Raw genomic sequence first — 20,472 nt, forward strand, 5'->3', positions numbered from 1 at the left:
ACTGACGTAGGTATTCACGATAAGATTATTAACGCTACATTAACTCTAGTTAAAACGTGCTAATATAGTCCGAGCAGACATTAATCACCTAAATGTCCTAAATAAATTTAATCAAACTGTACTAAACATAACCTACTCATGTTTGTAGCAGTCGTATACTGATAAAAAAAAATTAAAATATGTATATTTATTTCAAGAAATTAGCATTCTAAGAGAGGCAGTACAGTGATCCCCACACTATGCTCAACATGTAACGTGGGAATCTTAGAGAAATACAGAATACCGATATTTATGTTGCGGCTATTATTTTAATAGCGGGTATTACTGCAATGTTCTGCTGCCAGAGTGCAGCACTAGCTCCTCTAGTAAACCATAGAGTAACTTATACATACTGTGCCTTAAACTGTTTTTTGACAAGTTAAGTTAAGTTTTTGATAAAATAATATGACATTGATGCATCAAGGCGGTTTGTTAACAAGGGCCTACCGGGAAATCGACATTTAGTTATCTGCCACTTTATCGCTCGAATATGCAAGAGTGATAGAGAGGTTAGATAACGAAATTTCGATTTTCTTGTTTCGCGGTAGACCCCCAGATTGTGTCGGATAGTGGTAGTGGCGCCCCCTACGCACAGTTTCGCGTATTCCCTATTATAGGATATTATGCATTATCATTACACCTTATAAAACAAAGTCCCCCGCCGCGTCTGTCTGTTTGTGTGTACCTATGTATGTTCGCGATAAACTCAAAAACTACTAAACGGATTTTCATGCGGTTTTCACCTACCAATAGAGTCATTCTTAAGGAAGGTTTAAGTGTATAATTTGTTACGGTTTTGTGTAACCCGTGCGAAGCCGGGGCGGGTCGCTAGTAGGATATGAATGCAATGTTGTTACTTTAACCAAAAACGTCACTTTTGACACTGACAGATCCAATCCATGTCCTAATCCAGATCGAATTCATATCCTATAATTAAAATTTGAATACGCCTGTGAGTGTATAATTAAGTATTTATATGTACCCGTACTTAAACTAGATTAAATAATAGAAAAGGGTCACTCTTCAAGTATTTCAAACGCTTAATTTTCGATGTGTAAATTCAATATAATGTATGAATTGTTAGATATTATTCTTCTGACGTAACTACACGATGGCCCGAGGGATACGAGTACATTATACATACTGAATGTTGCAAGGACTATAATGGATTATTAAACCTCTGCGGAAAACTCTATACACACTCTGGAATAAAATATTACGTATTCATTTACTAATAACTCATTCATATATTTATTCATAAAACATAATATTTTACATCAGTACACCTAGTCCCCCGCCGCGTCTGTCTTTTTGTGTGTTTGTATGTTCGCGATAAACTCAAAAACTACTTTTCACCTAACTAGAGTGATTCTTGAGGAAGGTTTAGGTGTATAATTTGTTAACCCGTGCGAAGCCGGGACGGGTCGCTAGTGTCAAATAAGGTACATCTACATAAACAATTTATTTACTAAATATTAGGTAGGTAAGTATTTAACAGGTACATAGGTAGTAATTTACATCTACATGCATGGCATTATTTTCCAAACACAGGATTGAAAGACAGCCAAGACAGAATCATTCGTAACTTAGATTTTAAAGTTTGAGTCACTACACGCCCCGACTACTTGATACGGTACTAGAGTTAGACCAAGAAAAGTCTGCAGCGATTTTGATAGCCCACGCAGTGCAAGTGTTATTTATACGTCATAATTTCGTAAAAGTTTGACGTTTAAAATAACACTTGCACTGTGAGGGCTATCAAAATCTCTGCAGATTTTTCTTGGTCTAACTCTAGCCATATTTTTACTTTAAGGACTTTTTTCATATATATAATCTTTATGTAAAAGTCACAAAAAAAGACAAATGGTCCCACAAATTGCTACTCACGTCACGTCACGTCCTTAAGCCTGAATAGGTAAGCGGCTCGTATACATTGAGGATAAGACCAGGCCTGGCAAGCTAAATATAAGTGGTTATTCATCAGAGAATCATATTCATATTATGTTAATGTGCATAAGGAAGGACCCATCTCTTCTGTAAAGCCACATATGCCGTCATAAGTGTCCTTCAGCTTCGTCCTAATAGCTGTAGGTTGGACCGACCGCTAGGCTATTCCTGATTTAATTCACAAACATGCATGCTTGTGTCCTTTGGCCTGCGCTAAAATTGCCACTGATGATTAGCCTTTGGTGAAGTCGCTAGAACAGTTGCGTTGAAGATAGCTACAGACGGCCTGGTTACTAAGCGTACCATACCTAGTAAATCTTAGTATAGTCTAGTTGTCTTTAACATTGAGCGTACTAGACCTAAATTAAGCCATCAGTCTGGCCATCCGCTCCAGCACTCACTTACCATCTGACTTACAGATTTGGCTCACTAAATACTTACATGCCAGCGTGCTGCTCTTCGGCGGCCTGAACAGGACGCCGCCAATTGGTTGTCTTACTCGGCCCTCATTAGATCTTACATACTTACCAGCATGCATATCCTTGAGCCTGAGTCGAATTAGCCGTAAGTCAGATCGGCGGTCAGGCCGCTCGCTCCAGCACGCGTTCAAGACCGCTAAGATCGACGATCTGGCCGCTAAGCTCACTAAATACTTACATGCCAGCATGCATATCCTTGAGCCTGAGTCGAACTAGCCGTAAGTCAGGTCGGCGGTCAGGCCGCTCGCTCCAGCACGCGTTCAGGACAGCTAAGACCGACGGTCTGGCCGCTAAGCCACTCATCGGCGGCCTGAAGAGGACGCCGCCAATTGGTTGTCTTACTCGGCCGATTATCTCTAAGGGGACAGAAATAAAATTTTAATGTCCTATCCGTAATACAAAATAGCAAAACTCCTCATGACAAATAAGCTTTATTGATTTTATGAGCTATGCATAAATCCGTAGCTGAGAGGCATAACACTGTAAATTGTTTTTTTTTTTTGTGATTTTCGGTATTGTACATTATTTTCGGTATTTTGCAACACAATTTCTGATGCTCAATCGATCCAGAAAATTGTATTTATTATGCAAAATGATTATTAAATGAATGTAAACAGTTAAACATCAATGTCTGTGTTTTACGTAAAACTATGACCCAAACTAAGAAAAAAATCGCTTTTATTTCTTAGAACTACCCAGTACTTGGAGGATATAACCAAACGGAGACGCCTTGTCTGTAATTTTCTGTACAAAACAGTCTGCCAATTTTTGCTGGGGGTGGGGAGGGGCACGTCAAATGTATTACAGTATACATATACGTTAAAATAGCCATGTCAGATAAACGTCAGTCCATACAATGTGTATGACCATTGGTCGCCTATTTTCGACAGAGTCTGTTAATGGCTACTCCGTATTATCCTCTAAGACCCAGTAGGATTTTTGATTGTTAGGTATCATGCCTGTGACCGCTATCATTCGGTGCACTTTACGTTTTGAATTTACCAATGAGGTGGCAAACTGACATTTTATCACGCCAGGTGTCTTCTCCATAATGTAGTTGCTGTCACTGCCAAATCACATACATTTTTTCAAATAAATTGTAAACATTCTCCTTTTTCTCCAAAATACTCCAATATTGTGCGACAAATTGTAGAAATATAGGATCTCCCTTTTTTCCCAAGGACCCGATATGCATAAATCGGTGAGAAAAAGCTTTCGAGTATCAAAAACTAAGGCAAATGACAAAGACCGTTTTTATAGGCTGCATTTTAAGGAAGATAAATATTTTGGAAAGAGTATATACACAGGTAAACTAAGTTTTAATGAAGTAGTACATAATTTAGGGCATAATGGCTTAGCCACACATGCTGTACTCCATACGCATAACGACTTTGTGTACCTATCTGATGTGTCGTAGGGCGGACGTATATGAAACGCCTTCTTGTACATCCAGGTGATCCAGGTATACATCAAAGCTTTGTTTTCGATCGAACACTTGTAATATAAGAGGAAAAACTGCACGTGAGCGGCGTGAGCCTTCGAAAATTTGAATAAACGGTAAAATACACAAGATAACCTCAAACATATTAAGTGATTATCTTTGTATCAAATCAGCCTTTTTTCCACCAACTGTAGCAATTCTCCTTCGAAGCTCGGTTTGCAGTTCCCGTACAGTCATAAATGAATACATTTTTCTTGATAAATCGCAAGTATTAGTAAAAAAATCGCAACCATACACTTGTCACAAATCGTAAACAATGACGGATTGCTGGGGCGACATCTGTCCTAATGTCCTAACCTTACAGTGTGCCTCCTCATTATATCGGAGTGTCAGCTGTCATAGGCACGTTAAAAACCAGGGACTAAACTTTTTAGTTGAGGCGTGAAATATGACCTTGACTGGTGTTGTCGTCTGTGCCTGTAGGGCGATTCTGTTGAAAATACGTGTAACATTGTGTAAATTAAATACGGACAAACATTTAAACGGTGGTTAGCACAGGACCTAAGAAGTATATTGAGATAACTTTTGATTAAAATACAATGAACATATTAACCATACAAAATAATTCGGCCTGCAATGTACAAGTACCTAAAACACCACATAAGTTACGAGAGCTTTAAAAAAAAGCTCGTATCACGTATTGTCATGTAATGTTATGTCTCATAATATTTCCAGGACATTGCTGCTCGGTATATTTTCAAAAATTTATTCATATATAAGTATAATGAAAAATAAAAAACAATGGGTTGCACTCCGGGAGTGCCGGCAGAAGTGAAAACTCAATGACTTGTAATGTAACAGTTTTTCGATCAGGTCACGTGTCCGTCTTACGAAGCGTCTTACGTCTTACGCTGTCGCAAGTTTAACATTTTTTCACCATCACAAAAAGTGCACAGCACCGCTAAAGTAGTTTGCACTTCAAAAACATGAAAACACGGTAAATTTCTATATCTGGTTTGATTTATTGCCCGCATGGGACTTACACACTGTATATCCCTTTGAAAGCAGCTGTTAGGCTACGTTCAAGAGAATTACTCTGCAGAAAGGTTATTTTTTCGCGCTTCAACGGAACGGAAATTTTGCAAATTTAAGTTACAGTCCGTTAACTCTCAGAATGACCTTCGTTTTTCGGGTAAAATCGGACGTAATCGCGAAATACAAAATGACAGTGTCTTACTGATTTATCACCCAAAGAGTGTAGTCGTCTTTTCAGCCTTAAACTATATAGAGTAGTTAATACCACCATTACTAGTAGGTAAATATTTAATTTCATACATAAAAATGGCTGCTATTTAACTGATCACCAGATTTAGTAAAATTTAATACCAAAAAAATCTATTTTACCACCCTAAAATCATGAATGATCACCAAAATTATAACACCATTTTAATGTGAAATGATTACCAATTTTATTACATTTTACTATCCTTTTAAAGGAAATGACACCAAACTAATCATTATTAACCCAAAAATAGTCAATGATTACCAAATTTCAAACCCCATTTTAATGTGAAATGATAACCAAATGTTTACATCTTGCTATCCTATTAAAGAAAATGACACCAAAATAATCATTGTAAACCCAAAAATAGTAAATGACCACCAAAATTAGAACTCCATTTTAATGTAAAATGATAACCAAATTTTTAATTCTTGCTATCCTATTAAAGCAAATGGCTCCAAAATAATTATTCTAAACGCAAAAATAGTAAATCATCACAAAAATTGTAACCACATTTTAATTAAAAATGTGCAAACATTTAATATATCGTTATCCTATTAAATTAATTAATCCACTTCGTCACCTTTTTCTAGTAGCATTTTAACAGTCGCAGTTCTAACCTAACCTAACCAACTTTTCTAGTAGCATTTTGTTTCTGTAAGGGTCGCAGTTCAAACCTAACCTAACCCACTTTTCTAGTAGCATTTCTTTTCTGCAAGGGTCGCAGTTCAAACCTAACCTAACCCACTTTTCTAGTAGCATTTTGTTTCTGTATGGGTCGCAGTTCAAACCTAACCTAACTCACTTTTCTAGTAGCGTTTCATATCTGTATGGGTAGCAGTTGAAACTTAACCTAACCTACTTTTCTAGTACCATTTCGTTTCTGTAAGGGTCGCAGTGCTAACCTAACCTAACCCACGTAACTGATAGCAGTTTAACTTACTTTTCTAGTAGCATAACGAAATGCTACTAGAAAAGTAGATTAGGTTAGGTAGGTATGCGGTGCGGGCTACGGGGGGTTGAGCGGGAGGGGCTAGTAATTTTGGCATCAGTTTATATAGTATACATTTTTTGGTAATCATAGTGGTTTATTTAGGTGAAAATATCGCATTAATTTGGTCTTCAAGATTTGGTGATCATTAATGATTTTTGGTGATCATTCAATATATTTGGTATTTGAATACAATTTGAAGTGCTGTCGTAATTAAAGTGGTGGTACTTTTGTATTTTTAGGCCTTATTTTTTTGGTGTTCAGTAATTTTTTTTGGTAAGCATGATTTTTTTATTTAGGGTACCAAAGTATTTTTTGGTGGTCATTATATTTGTAGCCCATAAAAATGTATAATTTAATATGAATTGAAATATGTGACTGGTATTACAACTCTATATAATTTACGCCAGAAGTAAATGACGGTGTGACGTTCTGTTTTCAAATTACCTCCGGACGAATATCAAATTCTGATTCTATTTTATTTAGATTATGACAAAAAGTCATATCGCAATATAGTCATCCACCTAATATTAAGCATAATGTCATTAAAATAGGGCTTATTTTACATTGAGACAATAGGTACCCTTAACTTTTTGCGGTAAGTTTAAAACTTTTTGTGAGTTAATAAGAAAGCAGAACAGGGGGCCGATTTTTGAATTTCGACCACTCGACTTCGTGTAGTTCGTTCAATAATATCTCCAGTACCCGGCATTTAAATTCTACTAATAGAATTGAAATCGAGTGGTCAATATCACTCGATTACCAATTTCTATCGCTCGTATTTCAAAATGAAGCATTTGGCTGTTTTCCACCGATTTTCGAGTGACGAAATCGAGTGCTCGAATTTCAAAAATCGGCCGCCAGCAGTATCACCTTCGCGTGTTACCGCCGATACCCGATGTATCTTTCTAAAATCCGAAGGTCATTCTGAGAGTTAACGGACTGTACTATGCAGGTACTTTGTACTGTAATATGACTAAAAACACTATCACTGTGCTGAAATTCAGTTAACGTGTAAATTCTACTATAAAATACATATTTAAAAAAATATACGACGAGGTACCTACTATTTAAATAATGCCAGTCTAGACTTTTCGGTGATTGACATAAAAGCAAATAGCGAGAGTAAGTAGTAGTTCAACGAACCATTGATAAAGAATACACAGAAAGCTTACCGCTGCGATGGATACACAATCAAAAACGTTTTTCATGTTTTTGCAAAATACGTAGTATTCAACCATTACCTATTGACAATTTTATTCCGATTTTTGTTTATTAATTTGTGAGACTGCTGTATATAGTAGATTGTTAACCAAGGGTTGAAAGGCACCCATGTCTGTCGAGGTAGTTTGGCGCTCGAACGCAGTGAGAGCGCCAATAGTCCGAGATGGAAATGGTGCCTTTCACCCGAGTTAAACACTCTACTTTTCATATCGAATGCGAGGAAACCAAACAAGACAAGGCAATTTCGCAAAATCAGTACCTAATTGAAGTACCTAATAGACCTACGACCATGATTTTTTTCCTTAGGACTTACTTGCAATCGGAGACTTTACATACACACATTTTTTAACAAACTGCAGTAATGTTAAAATTATTTGTTCATTATAGTATAAAAATCAGCGGGATTGCCTCTTACTTTTTTTAGTTTTATACTTTTTCGTTCTAAAAGCCGCAACAGACTACCGGACCGCACCACGACCTCGGTGCGCCGCACCACGTAATAACATAATAAAAGTATTTTAAATATTAATTAACAATTTAATTAATAATATAAGAAATTTTTATCTTGTATTTTATTTTATTTTCATGAATATAGTGCAAAATAACTTTAAAAACCAATTTAATATGGTACAAACGTTTAACTGTGGCTGTATAAGATTCTGCCTTTGCTCATTTACGCAAGTGTAAGGTTTAAAAATATATTTTTGGTGTATTCCTTTTGGTTCCCGCCTTACGAAATCGAGTAAATAGAATTCAACGAAAGAAATCAAGAATAATTTGTTTTTAACAATTTACTTACATCATTTTTTATAAAAAAAAAGGATCAACGTGGGATTTAGTAAAATTAAACAATTACCAATTGTTGCAGGCTAGGAAATAAATACACTATTTTTCCATTTTGTTTCGACCCAGTTGCTCGTGGGACGGGGACGTAGAGGAGTACACCACTTTTCTGCGCTAGAGCATAAACGTATCACTTTCTGCGCACCTTTTAGAACAACAACGACCCACTTTCAGAGCATGAGATATCAAATAGTAGATTGTTAACCAAGGGTTGAAATGGTGCCTTTCACCAGAGTTAAACACTCTACTTTTCATATCGAATGCGAGGAAACCAAACAAGACAGGGCAATTTCGCAAAATCAGTAATTGAAGTACCTAATAGACCTACGGCCATGATTTTTTCCTTAGGACTTACTTGCAATCGGAGACATTACATGTGTGAAGATTAATAACCCCTAGCGAAAATCATTTAGATTGCAATATTTACGAAAACACACATTTTTTAACAAACTGCAGTCATTTTAAATTGATTTGTTCATTATAGTATGAAAATCAGCGGGATTGCCTCTTACTTTTTAATTTTATACTTTTTCGTTCTAAAAGCCGCAACAGACTACCGGGCCGCACCGCGACCTTGGTGCGCTGCACCACGTAATAACATAATAAAAGTATTTTAAATATTAAGTAACAATTTAATTAATAATATAAGAAATTCTTATCTTGCATTTTATTTTATTTTCATGAATATAGTGCTAAATAACTTTAAAAACCAATTTAATATCGTACAAACGTTTAACTGTGGCTGTATAAGATTCTGCCTTTGCTCATTTACGCAAGTGTAAGGTTTAAAAAATATTTTTGGTGTATTCCTTTTGGTTCCCGCCTTATGAAATCGAGTAAATAGAATTCAACGAATTAAATCAAGAATAATTTGTTTTTAACAATTTACCTACATCATTTTTTTATAAAAAAAGGATCAACGTGGGATTAGTAAAATTTAACAATTGCCAATTGTTCCAGGCGAGGAAATAAAGATACTATTTTTCCATTTTGTTTCCACCCAGTTGTTCGTGGGACGGGGACGCAGAGGAGTACACCACTTTTCTGCGCTAGAGCATAAACGTATCACTTTCTGCGCACCTTTTAGAACAACAACGACCCACTTTCAGAGCATGAGATATGAAAAATCATGAAATAAGTAGTTGTCATAATCTTATTATCTTTAAACTAACCTTACCTAACGATTTCGATGAAATTTGCTATATGGGGGTTTTCGGGGGCGAAAAATCGATCTAGCTAGGCCTTATCTCTAGAAAACGCGCATTTCTGAGTTTTTATGTGTTTTCCGAGCAAAGCTCGGTCTCCCAGATATTACAAGAGAAATGGCGACACTCCAGAGCTGGGATGGACCCAGTTGTAAATTGGTGGCAGACGCCAAAACCACTATAGTTAGACCAAGACAAGTCTGCAATGATTTTGATAGCACACGCAGTGCAAGCGTTATTTACACGTCGTAATTTCATAGAAGTTTGAAGATTAAAATAACACTTGCTCTACACTATCAAAATCGTTGCAGAATTTCTTGGTCTAACTCTAGGCTCTAGGGCTCGATCCCAGGCCTATCTACGTTAGTTGAAATAGATGTCATACATGTATGAAATGACATCATTACAGTTTATGTAGCATTCAGCAAACCACACAACAGAACGAGTGGAGACAATAAGATCGTTTCGGCAAAGTATCTCCTCAGTATTGGCTTGGAATTTTGCCAGGATCAAAATTGCGTGGTTGCGATTCCTTTTGTGGCAAACAATGTATTAACATAATAAAAGAAAGGTAAGTCAGTGATACCGAAGGTTACCGATTACCGGAAGGGCGTGTAACACGAGCAAATAATTAAATTAACATATATATTACTCCTCAAACGATAAAACTTTAGTTTAACAAATTTTAATTATGAAGTATTTAGACTTGTACGCTATCATCATTGTTATTGACGTAGCTTGTCAAGCTTTAAACGTGCTGTAAACATAAAATTCGCAATACATTGCATCTTAGAATATTTTTTTTCCACCGCAGCGCTCTTATTTGTAAATTAAATGACTGCCAGTGAGATCGAAATCAACCGAGCGAGCGCGGGGCCCTGGCGCAGTGTTCTTAGGAACAGCATTTTTAGGGTTCCGTACCCAAAGGGTAAAACGGGACCCTATTACTAAGACTTCGCTGTCCGTCCGTCCGTCCGTCCGTCCATCCGTCCGTCCGTCCGTCCGTCCGTCCGTCTGTCTGTCACCAGGCTGTATCTCACGAACCGTGATAGCTAGACAGTTGAAATTTTCACAGATGATGTATTTCTGTTGCCGCTATAACAACAAATACTAAAAACAGAATAAAATAAAGATTTAAATGGGGCTCCCATACAACAAACGTGTTTTTTGACCAAAGTTAAGCAAGGTCGGGAGTGGTCAGTACTTGGATGGGTGACCGTTTTTTTTTTTGCTTTTTTTTTGTTTTTTTTTTTTATATGGTGCGGAACCCTTCGTGCGCGAGTCCGACTCGCACTTGCCCGATTTTTTTTAATTCTCCCTTCTAGGCAAAGATCTATAACAATTACTTACTTTGATTTTATTTATAATTTTAGATGTTTGGCACTGTCTTAGAAATATATTGTGTCGCACTATTAAACTGTACTAAAAATAAAAACACAAGTTATTTTTTTAAAGTCGCTGAACATGTTCGTCGGTTTGAGGAGTGCAGCCGACAGTTCGGAGCGGTCCATGTGGTCTAATTCACTTATTGTCTATTCCCCGAATGTCTGTTCCCTGAAAGTCCATTCCCTTGAATGTCTATTCCCTGAATGTCTATTTTCCCCGAATGTCTATTCCCTCATCGTCAATTCCCCTACAGTCCGGTCCTCTAAAACACCATTTACTTTTGCTTAGAGTGCCACCTAATTTTCCCTTCGGGGGCGACTCAACCCGCACACGACTCAGCCCGTGGGCTCAGTTGACCACTATCTACCGCTATAGGGTCGACTCAGCCCATTTAAAAAATATTGAAGGATATTGTAGTCTGGTAATAGTCGAGTGTAAAAATATAGAGGTGCATAGGCAAATTAAAAACAAAAAAATGTCCCAATGCTTTCTTTCTCTCCCTATGCCATTAAAATAAATTAGTTCCACTGAAAACATATGTACCATAAATTAAGTAAATGATTTAACATAATCGCCAACCCTAACATAACACTGTCATATGCTACGCTTTTACTACCTCGAGGTATATATGATTTATATTAAGTAAGTATACTACTATCTGGAAAGACCCCATGGCAAATTAATGGGCCGAGTATCCCCCGACAAAATAAAAGGTGTCAGCCCGCGGGCTGAGTCGTGTATGGGCCGAGTTGCCCCCGAAGGCCTAATTTTGAGTTCCAAAGCCTGCCAAGCGTGGCGACTATGGCAGTTTCCCCCAACCTTGGGGGATGCCTGTGTCCAGGAGTGGGCGTCTTTTGGCTGAAATGATGATGATGAATATAGAATTACGATTTTTAATATTGAATACTGGTAATCATTACAGGTATTAATTGTCACAGAAATGTCAAACGTAAATATCAATGTTTTTGCTAAGAGAAGTCGGCGAGCATATTGACACTGACACATAAGTGGAATTAGACCTATCCGAAACACTGGACGCTAGGGGAAATGGACAAAATGGACATATTCGACATTAGGGTAATTAGACCTTCGAAGAATAGACATTTTGGGAATTAGACCTAACGGACAGACTGGACATTTAGGGAATTAGACCACATGGACCGAACCGAAATCATCCAAATGAATGTTATTAAATATTTATCATCCAAAATCATCATTTAAAAGCAATTCATCAGCAAACATAAGAAAACAACTCAAAATTTGCATTTGATTACTTTGCCTCACATGTGAATAAAATGCGACTTTGCTATCAGTTTTTGAAGTGCAGAGTAAGCCTTTCCGAGCTGGTGTGGTGAAAATCATAATATTTAGACTTGTTAAAAAAAGCCGCCTAGGGCATTCTGACGTAGAAATGTGTTGTACAAGTCTGTCAGGCATATTTCCATGCGCATTTCTAGCAATATTAGTAATCTGAATGAACAACTGGATTCTACACAGTTTCAAAGCTATGTAGTTCCTGTTTACGTGGAATGTGGAATGAACTTTAAGCAATATAATACCTATAGAAATTAATTTCGAGTTATAAATATGGAAATTCCAGGCTTTATTTCAAATTTCATCTGAATAGTGGATGTGACGCAGTTTTAGAAAAAGTAAACTCATTTTAATGAGAGATGTTCGTGTGATTATTCGTGAGTAAAATCTTTTGGTAGCGACACGAAACGACTAGAAGCTACGAATCCTGGTACCTATTATTTATGTTAAAAGAAAATCAAATTTATGCTTAAATATGTTGTTTTTATATCGCAGATCAGGAGGCCGATTTTTGAATTTCGACTGCTCAATTTCGTGTATTTCGTTTCTTAATATCTTCACTACTAGGCATTTAAATTCTACTAAATAATAGAATTAAAAACGAGTGGTCAATACCACTAGATTCCCATTTTCTATCGCTCGTATTTCAAAAATTAGCATTTCGCCGTTTTCCACCGATTTTCGAGTGACGAAATCGAGCGATCGTAATTCAAAAATCGCCCCCCAGATTGATTGCTGCAATTTGTTCAACCGATCGGGTATTTTATTAGTAAATAGTAAAAACATAAGATAGAATTAACTGGGTATAAAGTTGGCCAGACGAACTGTCATTTTTGTATATGGCATGTAAAAATAGAGCCTAAAATAAATGGGCATTTTACTTTACGGCTGGCAGTTTTGTGCAGACATAATAGTAGGTATTTTATACCAACGAGTCGTTGGTGTATTTTGTTCTATCGTTTGGTTTTGTCCTCTTGACCGCGGTGTCGCGTAATTGGTCAAATTCATTATAGAACACTAAAGTGTTTCGTAAAGAATTCATTATAGTTTACTCGGTAGTTTATAGTGAAAGTATGGTTTTAGTGGTTGAATTAAACAACTAAAGTCGACAAGTAGAAATAAATCTTACCAGCATTAGTCAGATTGGTATCGCCCCAAGGTCCGTTCCTCCCCAGGATCTCATACAGGATGATACCGAAGGAGTACACGTCCCCCTTCTGCGAGCCGCGGGAGGGGGGGTTCGGATCTCGGAGCAGTTCGGGCGCGCGCCAGAGCATGCGCCGTTCCATGCGCAGTGCGTCTTCCGCGTCGGCGCAGCCATCTGTTGGGGAAATATTTAACTATAGCTCTCGCATCAAATGATGGTTCCAATAGTCTAATAAAACATGGTCTTCTCTTCCCAGAGTGACACAAGCCTACGTCACAATAAAATTGCCACTTTGTATAGCGCTATCGCATATTATCATATAGCGCTGTCGCATGATGACGTAGGCTTGTGTCAGTCAGGTGACCTAGAAAAGACGGGAAGAGAGTACCAGGCGAAGTATATTATTATACCATGGTTCCAATTATAAGTAGTTCATTTTTATATGGAGTAGCTGTCACGCAAGATGTTGGTAGTAATTTTTTGTAAGTACTTCTAGTATTTTTTTGAGCAAGTGTGATGAAAAGACGTTTATACACTATTTTGTTAATTAGTTACAGAAAAGTAAATTACCTACCTAGTAAAATACAATTCAATAGTCATGTTAATCTTTATAATATTGTTGACATAACTTGGTTAAGGTGACAGCTGTTATCTGCATACAACTAATAACCATAAAACAAAACAAAACAACGTATCCAATCTAAGCGAAATAGTACATTGTGCAACGGTAAGCGAGATTTTGTAAACGAGGTCTATAACTCCCGACAGCCGCAGGCTAAAGGGAGTTAAAGACTCGAGTTTACAATATGCTTACCCCCGGAGTTACACACAATGTTTTTCATCACACTTGCGAAGAAAAAACTAAATTTTAAGCGAAATAATTCTTAAATACGTGGACATCTCAAACATTCGTCCGCCATATTGTCTTGTTTTGGCAGGTTAGGATTCGAAGGCACAGACCCACCCGGATTCAGCCATAATCGAAAATTGTGTAAAAAATAATTTAAACGGCTATTAAATTAATCATATTAAATATTTTTAAACATACACATAAAAAATAATTTATAAACGTCAGTATTTTCAATGTAAAACTCATTTAAAACTACTTTTTTCGTATAAATTAGTGACATTATTAAAAAAAAAGCCATAACTCACTCGTGAGTTATAGCTTTTTTTTCAGAATCTATAACTCCAGCGGGAACAATATAGGCCTTTGTCCTTCAGTACACCTGCATGAAATAAGATCTTTTTCGAGCAAGTGTGATGAAAAATACTATAAGTATGTTCTCCTGAAAAAGTTAAGGTGGCCACTGACGAGCCTTCCAACAGTCCAAACAGCGTGGCTACAATCCAAAATCGGTCCATGAATGTCAAAAACGTACAATGTTTAATATTAGGATGCCGTCCATTTGGATGAATCCATTGTAACGGCATCCATTTGGAAGGCTCGTCAGTGGCCTGCTTTACTTAGCACCACTTGCACCATCCCAGTCCCACTAACCCGGGCTTGACCGGTTAAACCGTCAACCCAGTGTCAAATTATACTGGTAACCATGATAACTCCAGGTTTAACCGATTAACCCCGGGTTAGTAGGATGGTGCAAGTGGCCCTTAGAGAAGTACCTAAGTACATTCACAGTCGGCTGTTCTAAATTCGAATACCTACAATACTATTTAATATTATGGGCCAGTTGCACCAACCACATTTGACAGACATGATCAACGTCAGCCGGCGCGCCCCGGCGCTTTACTATGAAACTTTCCATATATAAAAAAATTGCGAACTCTTTAACGATACGAACAGTTTGGTGTAACCGACCCGATATCGCATATGAGCAAGAAAACGAAGGTTCAAGGTCATAAAATAAAAGTTCAAGCTCATAAATTACCAGAAATCGTTTAAAAGACATCTATCATCTGCTATCAAACGTTGGAAGCCCCTTTCACTTTCTTTTTCTCAAATAATAGTATATCTTAAGCAGATAACCTTATGGTTGATATTTTAACGGTACCTACAGTTGAGTTCATCAAGAGATCGACACGACCCGAGAATTGAGGCATTTAATGTTGTTTAACAAGGTTATAAAGTTGCTTTAAACTTAATTGCTTCCTTTCAAATTAATTTACAGTGTGATTCCGTTATTCGTAAAGTAATGAACGCTAGAGCCGATTCCTGAAAAGGTATTATATCAATCGAACATTCTAACCAAACAGTACCAGCGCCCACACTGTTTAACTGTACAGTGTACATCGGTGGACCTTATTGCCTTTTGTAATAAGGTCCACCGATGTACAGTTAGGAGTGTTGCTGTTTGTACAGTGACTGGCCTTAATTGTTGAGATTAGAGGCATTAAGGGTACTTACCTACTGCTTTTAAACGTTTTGTAGCGCAAATATTGAACAAACACCTTAAGCCCTAAGTGCTTCATTAAATTAAAGATTGTGACCATACAAAATACCTCGTATTTTCAAAGTGTAAAATATATGTCTTCGAGAAAAGCATTTGATAATTAATACCTCCTTCGAAATGTGGAAGTTATCTAAGAATGCTTAATATTTTGTGAAAAGTTAATTTTGGGCGATGGTAGTTCTTTAGGAGTTGGTTAGGAGATTTAGGACTATAGTTGGATGGTTTTACGGTACCTACTTGATTATTTATGTAATTCGATTTTATGCCACATGAAAATATGATTTTTCTACTCGTCGACTATAATTCTTGAATTAAGATTTCTTATACCAAACTACAATTGGGTATTTTTAATGTGTGGGCTCCCAACTCAACTATAATATTCATTTCGATACAGTTTAGTCAACTATAATGAAATTGACCAATCACAGCTCGCCGCGATCAAGAGAACGAAACAAAACCATAGCTCAATTTAATTATTTATTTTAGGTTGTATAGTAGAAACAATTGGTTCATAAGTCAGAAACGCGCATGTGACACCCTTAATATAGCAACATCCACTACGAATGTTAGTCTCCATAGGCTACGGTGGCCAAAATCAAGAAAAAACTGTCTAAAAATTGAATTTAGCGCGGAGCAAGTACCAAGGCCTCGTGAGTTACGAGAAGGTGTCGTTGACCAACCCGCCGTGGGGCGCGGGTCGCGGCGGCCGGGTCGCATACCAGTATGAAGGACATGAAGGTATCGCGGCTGCTCGCGTATCTTAGCTGTATACTTGTGGTTTGTTTACCTAAATGATTCTACTAGTTTAAAGTATTATTTTTGTTGACGCGTAGAAAAAGTATTGTTTACAATAGTGATATAATCAAGCTTTTCAATCTCGTACCTTACTTAGACAACTCAGCAAGCTTCGTTGTCTAAACACGGTACTCGACTGAAAAGCTCTTTATTATAACACGATTGTATATAAAAACTTTTTACAAAAAAAAAGCAAACCGACTTCAAAAAGGATGAAATAAAATATTATCCTTTTTGAAGTCTATGCGTTACCAACTGATATGTTTGAAGTCGGTGCCAAGTCAAATTTTGAAGCATACCATGATTTTAGTGCGATTCGATAAGGATGTACCTACGTTGGATTGCCTTACACGACGACAATGAACGTACTTTCTGTAGGTACAGTCGACGTTAAAAATATGTTTACACTTTTCGCCTTATTACAAAGGAGTAAGGTGCAAAAGTGTAAACATATCTTTGACGTAGATTGTATCTAAGAACACACCTCAGAACACACGATCAAACCTTCTTGGCGCAGTTTGTACCATGTTTGTCGGCACATTAGTGGAAATCCAATGCATTTTTTTTCCGTCGTATTTTTTAAAGAGCATTTCTTACTAATGCTCCAACAGTCTATAGCACGCAAGTGTGAGATTGGGACTGAGTAATTTCCCGTCCCTTATCCAGAGGACTACATTTCAAAATATAAAACAATTCAAGAAATTTACCTTCTTGCCAAATTTCACCTAAAGCGGTTCAGTTGTTTAGCCATGAAAAGGCGACAAAGAGGCAGACAGAATTACTTACACATTTGTAATAGTTATTAGTACAGTTCTAATGGGATTTATAGCCATAAAGCTGATTATTTTTGACTGGTATTGTTACTACTTGGCTTGGCACCGACTTCAAACATATCAGTTGGTAACGCATAGACTTCAAAAAGGATAATATTTTATTTCATCCTTTTTGAAGTCGGTTTGCTTTTTTTTTGTAAAAAGTTTTTATTTTTCCATTTTTAGTTTTAACGCATTGTTAAGAGCGCGACGCATGAATGAAAAACAAGATCATGTTTAACACTAAATTCGTGTACCTACCTATTTCTTTAATAAATATGTAATCAGGAATTTTCTCGAGTCCGTCTGGGAAATAATTCCTGTCACTACTACACTAAATCAATCCTCCGCCCCGCCACTGACCCAATCCCTCAACGCCCCGATCACTCAACCTCACAGCGCATCAACCCCTGATCCAGGAACCCCTCGACCCTGAACCAGAAATTTTCTCGAGTCCGTCTAGGAAATTATAATTCCTGTCAACTAAATCCATCCGCCCGCCCTGCCACTGACCCAATCCCTCTGCCCCCCGATCACTCAACCTCACAGCACATCAACCCCTGATCCAGGAACCCCTCGATCCTGAACCAGCAACTCTTCAACCGCCATTCCCCGACCCCTTAATCCCTGACCCCTTGACTCCTAACTCTAATCCACGATCAGTAGCCTTACCAGCTTACCACGAGTTTGACATTGATATATTCGCTAGCATGTTTGTAACTTACTTCCTATGCATCTCGCTCGTACTAACCTTAGTGTGAGCGAGATGCATAAAAAATTACATTTAGATGCATAAGACGTTAGCGAATGTGTCAATGTCAAACTCGTGGTAAGGCTACAGTTGCAGTACATCAAATTGGTGGTTTTCGGAAGCAATTGCTCGAGTTACTTTAGAAAACCCCGAAACCACTTAACACGTGCCTTTAAAAATTGAGGAGTTCCCTCAATTCCTCATGGATTCCATCATCAGACCAGAACCAAAAATAATACGGAAACACCTTGGAGGTAACTTCTTCCAAACAAAAAAAGAATTACTCAAATCGGATCACAGGTGCCGGAGTAATCGCTGAACATACTTAAATTTAAAGAAATCATCATCATTATCATCAAAATAATCATCATCATCAGGTCTACTTCATCAAATTGGTGGTTTTCGGGAGAAAATGCTCGAGTTGCTTAAGAAAACGCCCAAAACACCATGCATGTGCCTTTAAAAATTGAGGAGTTCCCTCAATTCCTCATGGATCCCATCATCAGAACAGAACCAAATTAAAATGGGACCAACTCGGAGGTAGCTCCTTTCAAACAAAAAAAGAATAACTCAAATCGGACTACGGATGTCGGAGTAATCGGTGAACGTACATAGAAAAAAAAAAAAAAAAAATAGCCACAACCGAATACAGAACCTCCTCCTTCCATGAAATTGAAGTCGGTTAAAAATACTAGTTTGTTTTTAAATATACAAAATATGACCCACCATAAACATTGAATTTCGTTTTTTTTTTTCAGCCTTATCTGTCGATTAAGTCCCTTACAAAGCCCTCCCACACTTAACTTTTAAACGTTTTCAAGAGGTTGTAACAATATTCTAATTAAATTTAAAATGCCGTCTTCTGTAATGAACGTAATAAGAATAATAAGTTCTTATTACGTTAACACAGTTGAAATCATTGTTTGACTAAAATAAATCTAAATATAACTTTTTAAGATATTGAAAAAAATCAAAAATAGCATTCAATTTTAATATATCTACCTGATATTAATAATAATAAAATGTTAACGCATAAAATGTGCGCCGCTCCAAACACACCAACATATAAGTGCGGGCGAGATGCACTCAAATTAATATCAAATCATCGTCATGTTTATGAAGTCTGTGTACGCCTGTAGTCCAAATACATTTTTATATGAAGTTTCAGACTTGGATTAATCGGGCTGGTGTCATTGAAGTTATTGAAGGGCTAGATCGGTGATCTGTTAAAACTTAAATAAACATAACATTTTATTTCTTGTGAAAGTGACAAGAGTCTAAGCCAGTCTAAGCATTTTCGAAATAGAGGAATGGAATAAATTACCGCTTTGGGGAAGATTTCAACTGGCAGCTCTGGTACATTCCACACTATCACCCTCACCCTATCTACCAATTGAGCTCATTCGATAACCAATATTTCCATCATTATAATCTTTATTGTTTTACGCGCCTAAGGGAGAAAATTAACAACATCAAACGTCTTCAGTTCCTTTGATTTTGCATTGTTTTCGTTATTTAAAACTTTGTGGCGGAAAGTGAACGTTATGAAATTATAATTATAGTATCATTCAACCTAGACGCTCCAGCCTCTAGCACGCTCGCCGCGATGCAATCTTCTTCTTCTTCTTCAATTGAAGAGTTATCCTCTTGTCGGTGGAGTATTTTCCATTTCTCCCTCTCGTTTATCATAACCTCAAGTATAGGTAGAAGTGAAGCTCTTGATACGACACGACACCAGCTTTTTCTTTTACGGGCCCATTGACCTTTAGATTGTTTTGTTAACGTTTATTTGTGACATCCTTAAATCATAAGCTCCTCATCAGTTAATTATGTTAATAAACTTAACATGGCATTGTTTAATGTTCATTGTCACATTACTAAGCGACGTTACCGCTATCAGGCGGAGCATACATAATTATGTAGGTAACTGAATTGTCGACACAGTCAAATATATCCCCTATTTCCATACGATAAGGTACATGATTGCATGAATAATTGTAAATAAGTAGCCCGTACACGCGCACCATTACTTCCTCGGTTTCGGTATCTACGGATTTTCGGATATATTTCACGCAAAAGTTGTTGTTTGAAACTTTGTACTTCTTTGAGTTTTACCTCAACCCAACTGGATTGGATACACGTATTACGTACTCGTATTATAAGCAATTGTGTGTCCGTAAGAGTAGGTGTACCTATAATAGAGGTCATGTAAAACACGAGTGATTTTCACAGCACTTAAGTTCTTTTTATACCAGATCATGTCCGCTTACACGTCCGTAAGTATGTCTACACTCTACACGGACGTGTAGGCGGACGTGAAAAAACTAAAATAGAATTACATACTTTGGAAAATATGCTTCCTTCTGTCGATAATTCTACCAGTAATCTTTTATTCTAAAAGTAAT

At 37.1% G+C, this 20,472-nt stretch overlaps 1 protein-coding gene across 1 annotated transcript in view; it reads right to left on the reverse strand.

Moving 5' to 3' along the window:
• LOC134791284 (guanylate cyclase 32E) overlaps positions 1-20,472 on the reverse strand; it is a 107,340-nt gene that overhangs the window by 38,775 nt on the left and 48,093 nt on the right. The window contains exons 12-13 of the mRNA XM_063762279.1: positions 13,281-13,472; positions 2,644-2,821 (exon numbers count right to left, since the gene is read on the reverse strand). Coding sequence (XP_063618349.1) covers positions 2,644-2,821; positions 13,281-13,472 — 370 coding nt within the window. The remainder of the gene's footprint in view (positions 1-2,643; positions 2,822-13,280; positions 13,473-20,472) is intronic.

The sequence above is a fragment of the Cydia splendana genome, chromosome 6 (assembly GCF_910591565.1).
Source record: "Cydia splendana chromosome 6, ilCydSple1.2, whole genome shotgun sequence".
Taxonomy (NCBI): domain Eukaryota; kingdom Metazoa; phylum Arthropoda; class Insecta; order Lepidoptera; family Tortricidae; genus Cydia; species Cydia splendana.